This window comes from Colobus angolensis, unplaced genomic scaffold (genome assembly GCF_000951035.1).
Source record: "Colobus angolensis palliatus isolate OR3802 unplaced genomic scaffold, Cang.pa_1.0 Scaffold386, whole genome shotgun sequence".
In the NCBI taxonomy this organism is placed as follows: domain Eukaryota; kingdom Metazoa; phylum Chordata; class Mammalia; order Primates; family Cercopithecidae; genus Colobus; species Colobus angolensis.
This window is the reverse complement of record NW_012117221.1, coordinates 1,712,538-1,726,790: the sequence shown is the minus strand read 5'-3', so window position 1 is coordinate 1,726,790 and position 14,253 is coordinate 1,712,538. Positions and strand designations below refer to the sequence as shown.

The following is a 14,253-nucleotide window of genomic DNA, read 5'->3' as shown; positions in this document are numbered from 1 at the left end:
CCCGACCTTTCTCTCTGGCTGCCCTTAAGATTTTTTCCTTCATTTCAACTTTGGTGAATCTGACAATTATGTGTCTTGGAGTTGCTCTTCTGGAGGAGTATCTTTGTGGCGTTCTCTGTATTTCCTGAATTTGAATGTTGGCCTGCCTTACTGAGTTGGGGAAGTTCTCCTGGATGATATCCTGCAGAGTGTTTTCCAAGTTGGTTCCATTTTCCCCATCACTTTCAGGCACACCAATCAGACATAGATTTGGTCTTTTCACATAATCCCATATTCCTTGGAGGCTTTGTTCATTTTTTTTTGCTCTTTTTTCTCTACATTTCTCTTCTCACTTCATTTCATTCATTTGATCTTCAATCACTGATAATCTTTCCTCCCGTTGATCGAGTCAGTTACTGAAGCTTGTGCATTTGTCACGTAGTTCTTGTGTCATGGTTTTCATCTCTGTTCTTTTAAGGTCTTCTCTGCATTGATTATTCTAGTTATCCATTCATCCATTCTTTTTTCAAGGTTTTTAGTTTCTTTGCGCTGGTTACATAGTTCCTCCTTTAGCTCTGAGAAGTTTGATTGACTGAAGCCTTCTCTCAACTCATCAAAGTCATTCTCCATCCAGCTTTGTTCCGTTGCTGGCAATGAGCTGCATTCCTTTGGAGGGGGAGATACGCTCTGATTTTTTGAATTTCCAGCTTTTCTGCACTGCTTTTTCCCCATCTTTGTGGTTTTATCTGCTTTGATCTTTGATGATGATGACGTACTGATGGGGTTTTGGTGTGGGTGTCCTTTCTGTTTGTTAGTTTTCCTTCTAACAGTCAGGACCCTCAGCTGCAGGTCTGTTGGAGTTCACTTGAGGTCTACTCCAGACCCTGTTTGCCTGGGTATCAGCAGCAGAGGCTGCAGAAGATAGAATATTGCTGAACAGCGAGTTTTGCTGTCTGATTCTTGCTCTGGAAGCTTTGTCTCAGGGTGTATCCAGCCGTGTGAGGTGTGATGTGTTGGTCTGCACCTAGTAGGGGATGTCTCCAAGTTAGGCTACTCAGGGGTCAGAGACTCACAGGCAGTCTGTCCGTTCTCAGATATCAACCTCCATGCAGGGAGAACCACTGCTCTCTTCAAAGCTATCAGACAGGGCCTTTTACATCTGCAGAGGTTTCTGCTGCTTTTTGTTTAGCTATGCCCTGTCCCCAGAGGTGGAGTCTACAGAGGCAGGCAGGCATCCTTGAGCTGCGGTGGGCTCCACCCAATTCGAGCTTCCCAGAGGCTTTGTTTATCTACTTAAGCCTCAGCAATGGCAGGCACTCCTCCCCCAGCCTCGTTGCCACCTTGCAGTTAGATCTCTGGCTGCTGTACTAGCAATGAGGGAGGCTCCATGGGCATGGGACCCTCTGGGCCAGGTGTGGGATATAATCTCCTGGTTTGCCGTTTGCTAAGACCCTTGGTAAAGTGCAGTATTAGGGTGGGAGTTACCTGATTTTCCAGGTGTTGTTTGTCTCAATTTCCCTTGGCTAGTAAAAGGAATTCCCTTCCCCCTTGCACTTCCCAGGTGAGGCGATGCCTTGCCCTGCTTCAGCTCTCGGTGGTCAGGCTGCACCTGTGGACCAGCCTCAACTATCCAACATGCCCCAGTGAGATGAACTTGGTACCTCAGTTGAAAATGCAGAAATCACCCATCTTCTGTGTTGCTCACACTGGGAGCTGGAGGCTGGAGCTGTTCTATTTGGTCATCTTGGCAGAGGGGGCCCAAATCACTTTTTAAATGCAGTCACTGCTTATTTATATTCATTTACATGTCTATTAATTTTTTTCACCACTGTTTCTTTTTGCATCATACTCCTTCCACTTGGGTTTAATGTTTCTACTTACTGAAGATGCTCTTTGCATCTTTTCCAGCAAGAGTCATGACTTATACAGTCTTTGTCAGAAACTAATAGTATTTTGCCCTTGCTCTTGAATTGTAGTTTAGCTGAGTGTACAAATCTACACTGACAATGTTTTCCATAAGTATTTTGAAGCTATTATTCCATTGCCTTATGATTCTAATGTTGCTATTGAGAATTCCATTATGAGTCTAATTTAGAGATCCTCAGTCAAGGACAATATTGCCCTCCAAGGATATTTGACAATGTCTGGAGATATTCTGGGTTGTCACAACTTGGGGGGAAGATGCTACTAGCATCTAATAGTTAGAATCCAGGAAAAATGCTAAATATCCTACAATGCACAGAACAGTCCTCCACAATTAAGAATTATCTGGTCCACAATGTCAGTAGTGCTGAGATTGAGAAACTCTGGTCAAATTCTTGTTTCTGTATAAGTAATATGTTTTCTCTTTGGTTACTTTTTTAAAACTTGTCTTTGTTGTTTTAGTGTTTTGCTATGAGATGACTACAGTGTAGTTATTGTCATTCATCCTGTTTGGGACTCATTGTACTTCTTACATCTGAGAATTTATATCTTTCACCAATTTTAGAATATTCTCAGTCATTTTCAGTGCAATTATTTTCTGTTTTCTGTATTTCTGGATGTTTTATTAGATATATGTTCGGCCTTTCCATAATATTTTTCATGCTAATTAATCTGTCACATTTTTCATCTCTTTCAAAACCTATTACATTTGGATAATTTCCTCACATATCTCTTCCAGTTCACTGATTTTTCTTCTAATATCTGTAGTCTGTTTTTGAATATGTCCATTGTTTTTAATTTTTATGTTCCACATTTTTATTTCCAGAATTTCTATTTACTTTTTCAAACATTTCTTTTTTTATAGTCACTTTTAATAGAATTTTGAGTCTTTCTTTTGTCCTTATTTCAACATACTTATTTCATACTATTTTTTATATTTTAGAACTTTTTTCTGTTATCTCATTTATCAGTGCTCTAACTTTGCAGTTTTTTCTGTCTGCTGACCCATTTGTGATAGAAAATATGTTTGTGTGTGTTATGATTTCAGATTGTGCCCTTATAGTAAACAGTGCTTGTTTTATCTATGGCAACCCCTTATTTTCTAAGCATGTAGATTTTTTTCTACCAGATGTCTCAGGAGTATCACCAGCCAAGAACCTAGTTTTACATTAATTTATCAATTTGAAGATTTTCCATACAAAGTGAATGGTGTAAATTCTAAACTCCAATCCACATGAGGTACAGACTTCACTATTGCTATTTTAACTCCGAAGCTATATTTTCTATCCCCTCGACTTCCCTTCTTTGTCTAATCCAAGGTCAACCATAGCATCCATTTACAAGTTCACTTTTCTGTTTGTAATTTTCTCTTCATTTCTGGCACATGGAAATTTCCTTTCTTGTCAGCTCAGCTATGCATTTAAAATAATTTGTGTTATAATTCATCAAGTATTACAGAGGGAGGGTTTTCAGACTATTGTATAGCAGAACAAGAAGTCAGCACTCATCTTATCTCCTTACTTATTTTCTATTTCTTTCCCCCAAGGAGTTGATTGGCATAGGTCTACATGCCATGTGTCTTGTTCCAGTCAAGGATGGCATTGCTCTGTTCAAGTCATGGCCTTTGTAAAATGTGACCTGTCTTACTGTCTTCTTCAACTTCTCAAGATGCTGTTGGCCTTATTAGAGTATTAAAGTTTATTTCCTTCTCCAGTCCCTCTTAACTCTGTCTCCTCCCTTGGGGCTGCCTAGCACAGACCATTGCCCTGCACACAATGTAAGCCTCCTGGGTCTTATATCAGCCACATGCTTACTGTGTGTACATACACACATTTTTGCATCTGTCTCACCGTGTTTTCCTCCTATACCTGTGTTGTGCTTTTCATTGACCTTTCCTTGAATTATAAGGGCAAGGTCCACTCTCAAGCTTAGGACAAAAACACAGAGACTTTCAGAGACTTAAGTGATACAATGATTGCCAGGGAAAGAAAGGAGCAAGAAGTCTCATTTCTGTGTCCTACCCTAAACTTGGCTTTCCAAATTCATCTTTTATCAATACATATCCATCAAACATAGGGGGTTTTCAGCTGTTTGCTCAAGTATGTAAGTGATCGTTTGTTTCTCATTTTCCTTTTCATGCTCATGCTTATACTCCTTGGTGAGAAACTCAGAGGGAAGAAAGGGTTATTGCCACCCTAAAATCCTAATTAAATTTTTCCTTTTGATTCTTCTCAAATACAAACTTCTAAATGCAGTTATTAGATATGTGCAGACAAAAATATTTGATGATTATTATTAATTGAAAACATAATTACTGATGCTGGTTTATGCTTCCTATTGTTCTTATTAAATTGCAGCTGTTTAAATATCTAGTAGGCTGCTCTTTTAAGGCTCTTTTGCTAAGACGGAAGAGCTAATAATGCATTTGGGAGCTCTCTCATAAAGCTCTCCAGGCACATGCTCATTAGTAAGCTTCTACCCAGTGTGTCAATCAATTCACTGCAAATTGCATCTGAAAATTATTCTGCCCATTTGCAAAGGATTTTTTTTGTTATGATTCCAGAAAAATGCAAATTTGTTCCAGCCAGTTTATCCTAAGATGTGTTCTTCTAAAGCATCACTGTGATATTGATGGACTATTATTCCTTGGAAGTATAGAGTAAAACAGTTTGTTTTATAATGTGTATGGCATGGTTTTTAGTAAACATCTGCAAGAGTGTCCCCAATACCTCTTGAATGAGAATACCAAGTGCTACACAGAATTTAATTAAATACTCCATCGTTTTAGATTTATACCAGTTCCAATTTTTCCTCCTTTTGTAGGCAACATTTAAATAACATATCTCGTTCTTTGCAGAAAACTTTATTCTCTAAGTGATTCTTAAATAAATGGGTAAAATATGTCCCCTGTAAATTTTAATACACACTTCAGGCTTTTAACATCATGAAATAGTGCAGCAGTTTTATCAGAGACCAGTTATAGTGCTATCTATAAAATAGTTAACAATTATTTTCTCCTTTTTTGTTGTGTGGAAGCTATACCCTTCTTTAGCTTTTTTTTTTTTTTTTTTTTTGAGACAGAGTCTCACTCTGTTGCCCAGGCTGGAGTACAATCGCGTGATCTTGACTGACTGCAACCTCTGCCTCCCAGGTTCAAGTGATTCTCCTGCCTCAGCCTCCCAAGTAGCTGGGACAGGCGCCTGCCACCATGCCCGGCTAATTTTTGTATTTTTTAGTAGAGACGGGGTTTTGCCATATTGGCCAGGCTGGTCTTGAACTCCTGACCTCAGGTGGCCCGCCCACCTTGGCCTCCCAAAGTACTGGGATTACAAGCGTGAGCCAACACGCCCTGTCTTTAGCATCTTAAAAGACTTACTGATCTATTTTAGAAGATACTTATTTTTAATAAACTCCTATCCTCATTTTCATGAGATCAGTTATCTAGTTATCTAAAGCACTGGTGTCCCTATCACTCAGGAAATTACGAGGGCTTTAGGAGCTCTGTGTCAGGTACTGGGGACAGAGATAAAATACGTATTTCTTATGATGTGACACAGTTAATCTATGCCTGCCACCTCTTCATCCATCAAACATGACAATAACCCAGTCAAAAAATACACAAGATCTTAGTTTTTGCCACTTGCTTTTCCAGGTGCTTGTATGCCATTCCTAATTATATGTAAATTCCCAGTATGTTGCCTGGCTGTATCACACTCCCATTGGCTAATGCTACCTTTCTGTCTTGAATGATTCTTCTTCCACTTCTCTTCTCTCATAACTCCCCTCAAGAGTCATTTTATTTGTGAGGCCTTTCCTCCCCTTCCCATTCTTCAGAATCAGTCACTTCTCCTTTAAGCAACCCCTATAGATGGGAAGAGACCTACAATGCACCAGGTAGTTGATGGGGTGAAGAGAACAACAGAAGTGTAAACAAGTAAATTCATTTTTGGCTTTGCATCTGTGCACTAAGCAAGTAACTCTGGCACATAGCAGGGCTCTTCAGAGTTATTTAAGAAGCACTAAATGTTAATTGAGAGTCATCAAGAAAAGTCAAGGTCTTAGGTTAGATCACAAGCTATTGTAGGTCCTTAGAAATTATGGGTAGTGTCAAAAATGCATACATTAAATTCATTTATTCAAAAATTACGTATTTAGTGGTAATCTTCCCTTAAATCATAGAACAGCCTTGCTGTGATTTTCCATTAGGAAATCGACTTATTTTCCATAAGTCATTGGTGGTGATTTTCCAGAAGCTTAGGGGTCAGAGGCCTAACAAAGTGTTGCCAAATTACAAAACACAAATTATTGTGTTTTCAAGAGACTTTGAGGAGTCTAAAAGGTTCCGGGGGCAGATACTTCTCCCTCAAAGCAGCTGATCCCATGAAATAAAGGAAGAATTTTATAGATGGCACAATGAACCCTTATAAATCAGGGATGGTTAAGGCCATGTCTGTGAACTTCAGCCAATGAAATATGCTAGCAACATCAAGGAATTCATGAAAATAATGATGCATGGTTCAAAGTGTGCACATGATGTCAATTGTGCTACAGAACATCAGAAGCCTCAACAAAAGGAACTTCTACCCAAAGCACATCCTACACAAGAATTGTAGAATCTAGGTACTCAGACCAGGATAGATTTTTTTAATAATAAACTTACGCTCTTAGTATATTTTCTGTATATACCTTCCTGAATTCTCTTAGATAGAAGCCATCTACAAGTTAAGTTCAGATCTTCATACAAAGAACTGAGCCTATCTAAAGCAATGAAATGCAGCAGGCCCTAACTGGAGGCTGTACTATTGGGGATGTCTGAGTATTCATTTTGAGACCACTTCCATCCATAGCATGATGTGTGAACTTAGGTAAGGTGGATTCATATAGCTCTGCTGATTCACTGTTATTTTTTCCTAATTTCTCTGTCACTTGTAGATTTCATAAATATTGCCAGTTAGGATGAAGGAATTTCAACCTCTCTGTAATAGCTGATGCTTTATAAAAGTAAAAGAGACCTCAGGAGAAATATTTGATAACTAATGACTTAATCTTTGCTAATGGGTGGATCAAATAATTTGTATTAGTGACACTGCAATACAGTTTGCCCAGGACACCCAGAAAGTATGATCCAACCTGCTTCACTTTCAAAACAGAGAGAGACAGAGACAGAGTAGTGTTGTGGAAAAAGTGTAGGTGTGGGCATCTGATCAACCAAATTCTGATCCCAACTCTGCTGCTTATAGCTGTGTGACTTCAGGCAAGTTTCTAAGCCTGTCTGAACCACCATTCACTTTATTTTCTTACAATGAAGAAATTAATATGTCCAAGCAGGATTAAACTAGGTACTCAATTATTTTATTTCCCTTACCCTTAATTAGTATCAAAATGACAGGCTAATCAGGTGTTAGAGATTTTTTCAAAATTCCAATTTTCTGTTCAGTAAGAGAGCAATGATGAAAATAAGCATGACTCAAATATAATTATTCTAATACTGCATATCCTAGTCTTTTGTTCTATCTCATTGACAGAGCACTTGAGAGTAATTTTAGATTTCTGTAAGTCACCAATCCATCATTATATATGGGCAAACACCTCTGCATAAAGAAAGACTGGGGTTTACTAAGAAAAATTTATTCATACTGATCGAATAGCAGAGCCATATGCAGAAGACACCTTTTAACTCTAACCACACGGGGTAAAGGTTTAGGAGACATTGGAGACTGAAATTATAATCACTGTTTTAAAATTATCTAAATATCAGTACATAACAATGAGCTATATGTAGGCTAAATGTGGCATTGTACGTTATGGCTTAAGAACAAACAAAGACAAGTGCTAAAATCAACAAGTAAAAACCATCCAAAGGCAGATAAAATTCCATATTTAAGTTGAGTCAAATAGCACCATAAAGCTTACTCCTCAATTTTATTTTTTTAATGTATAGCAATTATTAGAGTTCCTTAAATAGAAAAAAAATCTTATTAAATCCATTTCCCTTGTGAATGAATATTAGTATTAATATCACAATGTATTGACATATCTCAAATGAAAGTCATTTGATCAATAAGCTCAATATTTAAAGAGTCAATATTATTTTAAAGATAAAATTAAAGTCATTGTTGGGAAGATTTAAATAAATGTTTCTGAACAAACATTAATTTTATTAATTAATTAGTATCACAATATATTGACATATCTCAAGTGAAAGTCATTGGATCAATAAGCTCAGTATTCAAAGAGGAAATATTGCTTTAAAGATAAATTTAAAGTCATTGTGGGAAAGATTAAAAAAATGAAAACAGAGTAAGAAGACACAAACACTTTTTCTCAAATATTATGCTTATTCTTTCTTCCCAATCTCACAGCTATACTCTTGCTGGTCCTGACACCATTGAATGCCTGGCCAATGGCAAGTGGAGTAGAAGTGACCAGCAGTGCCTGGCTGTCTCCTGTGATGAGCCACCCAATGTGGACCACGCCTCTCCAGAGACTGCCCATCGGCTCTTTGGAGACATTGCATTCTACTACTGCTCTGATGGTTACAGCCTAGCAGACAATTCCCAGCTTCTCTGCAATGCCCAGGGCAAGTGGGTACCGCCAGAGGGTCAAGACATGCCCCGTTGTATAGCTCATTTCTGTGAAAAACCTCCATCGGTTTCCTATAGCATCTTGGAATCTGTGAGCAAAGCAAAATTTGCAGCTGGCTCAGTTGTGAGCTTTAAATGCTTGGAAGGCTTTGTACTGAACACCTCAGCAAAGATTGAATGTATGAGAGGTGGGGAGTGGAACCCTTCCCCCATGTCCATCCAGTGCATCCCTGTGCGGTGTGGAGAGCCACCAAGCATCATGAATGGCTATGCAAGTGGATCAAACTACAGTTTTGGAGCCATGGTGGCTTACAGCTGCAACAAGGGGTTCTACATCAAAGGGGAAAAGAAGAGCACCTGTGAAGCCACAGGGCAGTGGAGTAGTCCTATACCGACATGCCACCCGGTATCTTGCGGTGAACCACCTAAGGTGGAGAATGGCTTTCTGGAGGTAAGAGACCAATAAGCAAATGGTTCATGGCTTTTGTCACTGGGCCCATCAATATATAGACAAAACAAATAATTGAGTCCAAACACTGCCAAGTTCACTAAGGCATGGAAACTGGAATTTACTATTATCACTAACAAAGAATCATGATAATCTTTTTAACATTTAACATCTCTCGATGAATTAATTCATCTGCCTAAGGTTGTGAATCACTTTCTGGAGGTAAGAGACTGATTAGCAAATAGTCTGCGGTTTTCATCACTTACACGGCCAGCCCATTGTGATGAACCCACTATTCAGAAGCAGGGGCAATGAACACATTAATTATTGAAAAACAAATGGCTAAAATCTACAGGTAGTGAAGACTAGAAAAAAATTAATAAAGATGATTATGAATCTTTAATATATAACTTTCTGCATTTTACTAGTGTATAGGCATTTCAAGTGCTTTGTGGCAACAGCTTAGCCCTAAATAGGAAGTTAGAATAAACCAATTTTAATGTAATATTATTTTGTTTTATAGAGGTTTTTCAGGATGGATATATGCTTTATTTTATGGAAAGCAAGGTCTAAATGGAACCTAGAGAAATATAATTTTAAATGTCTAGACAAAAGAGTAAACCAAATAATGTAGTTTTTACAATTCTGTTTTGGTAAACCTAAATGTAATTTCACTGTGATGGACTAAAGAATTCAGTCCAACCCAAATATGTCCTGCTTTCACACTAACGGCTATCTTCTCAATAAGCCTACCAAGAAAATAGGAATGAGAATCTATTCCCCCAAATCAAGGGCCGTCTGAAACTGACCGTATTCTAATTAAACAGTTTTTTAAAACCTACATATATATACATGGTACAACCTTTTCTCTTTTATATTCAAAATAGCAAAACAACAGTAAAAGCCTTTTATTTAAGGCTTTTGCTTACATTTAGTAGCTTTTCATTGGAAGAGGGTATAGAGTATAAGTAAAGAGGTGTTCATTTATAAATTTAACGAATATTTCTAGAGCTCCTACTTGGTACCAGGTACAGTTCTGAGAATCGGTGACCTAGCATTTAACAACACAGGATACATGTGTAATGGCATGGTGCTTACATGCATGGGAGACACACAAGCAATGCATAAACAAAATGAGTAACTTGGTTTATTTGTTTATGAACTGTTACATTATACGTGTTTGAATTTTGAGATCATGAATGTTTTAAAAGATAGAATGTTTATTTTTTATTGTTACAGCAGCAATTTTTAAGAAAAGTGTTAAGAATATAAACAAAACTTTGATAGTATTCTTAAGACATACCCATAAAAACATTTTATTTGCCTACTTATGATCTAACAACATTAACAAATACATGTTCATTGTTTATGTGCTTCTTTACTAGCATTTCTTTGGGCAGAAAGTTTTTTTTTTTTTTTGAACCTACTGAGTAATTTATCATTTTTAGTATTGCCTCATCACTTCACCAATCAACATATAGATTACTGATCTTTTACTTGTTATGGGCTCAACACTGTAGTAAACATTTCTGCAGTGGGCATTACTTAATTTGATTTTTTTTTCTTTCTTCCCTTTAGACAGAGTCTTGCTCTGTCTCCCAGGCTGGAGTGCAGTGGCATGCAACCTCTGCCTCCTGGGTTCAAGCGATTCTCCTGCCTCAGCTTCCCAAATAGCTGGGATTACAGGCACACACCATCATTGCCTAGCTAATTTTTGTACAGGTTTCACCATGTTGGCCAGGCTGGTCTTGAACTCCTAATCTCAACTTATCCTCCCACCTTGGCCTCGCAAAGTGCTGGGATTGTAGGCATGAATCATTGTGCCCAGCCTCATTTGACTTTCTACTATCACTTTCGCTTATTTAAAAAAAAAAATAGAATGGACCTATTGGAAAAACTATAAATCAATCATTTGCTTACATCCTAATTGATTCATTGTAACATAGACCTTTTAGTTTAGTTCTTTTTCACTATCCAAGGATTTAGTTAACACCATCATCTGTTATACAAATCGCACTCACTTGCTTTCTTCCTATTGCACAGCATACAACTGGCAGGATCTTTGAGAGTGAAGTGAGGTATCAGTGTAACCCGGGCTATAAGTCAATTGGAAGTCCTGTATTTGTCTGCCAAGCCAATCGCCACTGGCACAGTGAATCCCCTCTGATGTGCATTCCTCTCGACTGTGGAAAACCTCCCCCCATCCAGAATGGCTTCATGAAAGGAGAAATTTTTGAAGTAGGGTCCAAGGTTCAGTTTGTCTGTAATGAGGGTTATGAGCTTGTTGGGGACAGTTCTTGGACATGTCAGAAATCTGGCAAATGGGATAAGAAGCCAAACCCAAAGTGTGTGCCTGCCAAGTGCCCAGAGCCACCCCTCTTGGAAAACCAGTTAGTATTGAAGGAGTTGACCACCGAGGTAGGAGTCGTGACATTTTCCTGTAAAGAAGGGTACGTCCTGCAAGGTCCCTCTGTCCTGAAATGCTTGCCATCCCAGCAATGGAATGACTCTTTCCCTGTTTGTAAGATGGTTCTTTGTACCCCACCTCCCCTAATTTCCTTTGGTGTCCCTGTTCCTTCGTCTGCTCTTCATTTTGGAAGTACTGTCAAGTATTCTTGTGTAGGTGGGTTTTTCCTAAGAGGAAATTCTACCACCCTCTGCCAACCTGATGGTACCTGGAGCTCTCCACTGCCAGAATGTGTTCCAGTAGAATGTCCCCAACCTGAGGAAATCACCAATGGAATCATTGATGTGCAAGGCCTTGCCTATCTCAGCACAGCTCTCTATACCTGCAAGCCAGGCTTTGAATTGGTGGGAAATACTACCACCCTTTGTGGAGAAAATGGTCACTGGCTTGGAGGAAAACCAACATGTAAACCCATTGAATGCCTGAAACCCAAGGAGATTTTGAATGGCAAATTCTCTTACACAAACCTACACTATGGACAGACCGTTACTTACTCTTGCAACCGAGGCTTTCAGCTCGAAGGTCCCAGTGCCTTGACCTGTTTAGAGACAGGTGATTGGGATGTAGATGCCCCATCTTGCAATGCCATCCACTGTGATTCCCCACAACCCATTGAAAATGGTTTTGTAGAAGGTGCAGATTACAGCTATGGTGCCATGATCATCTACAGTTGCTTCCCTGGGTTTCAGGTGGCGGGTCATGCCATGCAGACCTGTGAAGAGTCAGGATGGTCAAGTTCCATCCCAACATGTGTGCCCATAGACTGTGGCCTCCCTCCTCATATAGATTTTGGAGACTGTACTAAAGTCAAAGACGACCAAGGATATTTTGAGCAAGAAGACGACATGATGGAAGTTCCATACCTGACTCCTCAACCTCCTTATCAATTGGGAGCAGTGGCTAAAACCTGGGAAAATACAAAGGAGTCTCCTGCTACACATTCATCAAACTTTCTGTATGGCACCATGGTTTCATATACCTGTAATCCGGGGTATGAACTTCTGGGGAACCCTGTGCTGATATGCCAGGAAGATGGAACTTGGAATGGCAGTGCACCTTCCTGCATTTCAATTGACTGTGACTTGCCTATTGCTCCTGAAAATGGCTTTTTGCGTTTTACAGAGAGTAGCATGGGAAGTGCTGTGCAGTATAGCTGTAAACCTGGACACATTCTAGTGGGCTCCGACTTAAGGCTTTGTCTACAGAACAGAAAGTGGAGTGGTGCTTCCCCACGCTGTGAAGCCATTTCATGCAAAAAGCCAAATCCAATCATGAATGGATCCATCAAAGGAAGCAACTATACATACCTGAGCATATTGTACTATGAGTGTGACCCCGGATATGTGCTGAATGGCACCGAGAGGAGAATATGCCAGGATGACAAAAACTGGGATGAAGATGAGCCCATTTGCATTCCTGTGGACTGTGGTTCACCCCCAGTCTTAGCCAATGGCCAGGTAAGAGGAGACGAGTACACATTCCAAAAAGAGATTGAATACACTTGCAATGAAGGGTTCTTGCTTGAGGGAGCCAGGAGTCAGGTTTGTCTTGCCAATGGAAGTTGGAGTGGAGCCACTCCTGACTGTGTACCTGTCAGATGTGCCACCCCACCACAACTGGCCAATGGGGTGATGGAAGGCCTCGACTATGGCTTCATGAAGGAAGTGGCATTCCACTGTCATGAGGGCTACGTTTTGCACGGTGCTCCAAAACTCACCTGTCAGTCAGATGGCAACTGGGATGCAGAGGTTCCTCTCTGTAAACCAGTCAACTGTGGACCTCCTGAAGATCTTGCCCACAGCTTCCCTAATGGTTTTTCCTTTATTCATGGGGGCCATATACAGTATCAGTGCTTTCCTGGTTATAAGCTCCATGGAAATTCGTCAAGAAGGTGCCTCTCCAATGGCTCCTGGAGTGGCAGCTCACCTTCCTGCCTGCCTTGCAGGTGCTCCACACCAGTAATTGAATATGGAACTGTCAATGGGACAGATTTTGACTGTGGAAAGGCAGCCCGGATTCAGTGCTTCAAAGGCTTCAAGCTCCTAGGACTTTCTGAAATCACCTGTGAAGCCAATGGCCAGTGGAGCTCTGGGTTCCCCCACTGTGAACACACTTCTTGTGGTTCTCTTCCACTCATACCAAATGCGTTCATCAGTGAGAGCAGCACTTGGAAGGAAAATGTGATAACTTACAGCTGCAGGTCTGGATATGTCATACAAGGCAGTTCAGATCTGATTTGTACAGAGAAAGGGGTATGGAGCCAGCCTTATCCAGTCTGTGAGCCCTTGTCCTGTGGGCCCCCACCGTCTGTCGCCAATGCAGTAGCAACTGGAGAGGCACACACCTATGAAAGTAAAGTGAAACTCAGGTAAGACCTTGGCTCTAGAGTCTCTAAGGGGTGCAGGTAGGAGGATTATAAAATAAAATGTGATAGATCAAAAATTTTGCTGATTGGGAAGAAAACATCATCTCTGAACTGCTCTTCAAACACTGGTGCTTTTAAAACTTGGCTTTATTCTACCTACAATTAGGTAGAAATCTACTGAGTATAAAAATAAATTGATACTTTTTTCAGACATGTTTCTAATGTAATTATCATGACTATCATATTCTGTTGAGCTTCATGAAACAGCAAGATCCTCTAGCTTGAAAAGCTCTGGCATCATGAAGCTGTTTTTTAAACATCATGATAGTAAATTTTCTGATCATAACTTTGTGGTTATATTTACACACGCAAATATTGGGGACCTAAGGCAAAAAACTGAATAATTCAGGCCATGATCATGCCAAATAATCAGGATTAAAAGAAATATCTCATGTAAAGGACCTAGAACAGCACTTGGCACAAAGTA

The 14,253-nt window shown here is 39.7% G+C and overlaps 1 protein-coding gene across 1 annotated transcript in view; it reads left to right on the top strand.

Annotated features, from left to right (window-relative positions):
• The window catches only part of SVEP1 (sushi, von Willebrand factor type A, EGF and pentraxin domain containing 1), a 225,115-nt gene that overhangs the window by 170,809 nt on the left and 40,053 nt on the right, over positions 1-14,253 (top strand). Inside the window, exons 37-38 of the mRNA XM_011954605.1 lie at positions 8,265-8,937; positions 10,978-13,769. Of these exons, the coding sequence (XP_011809995.1) occupies positions 8,265-8,937; positions 10,978-13,769 (3,465 nt within the window). The remainder of the gene's footprint in view (positions 1-8,264; positions 8,938-10,977; positions 13,770-14,253) is intronic.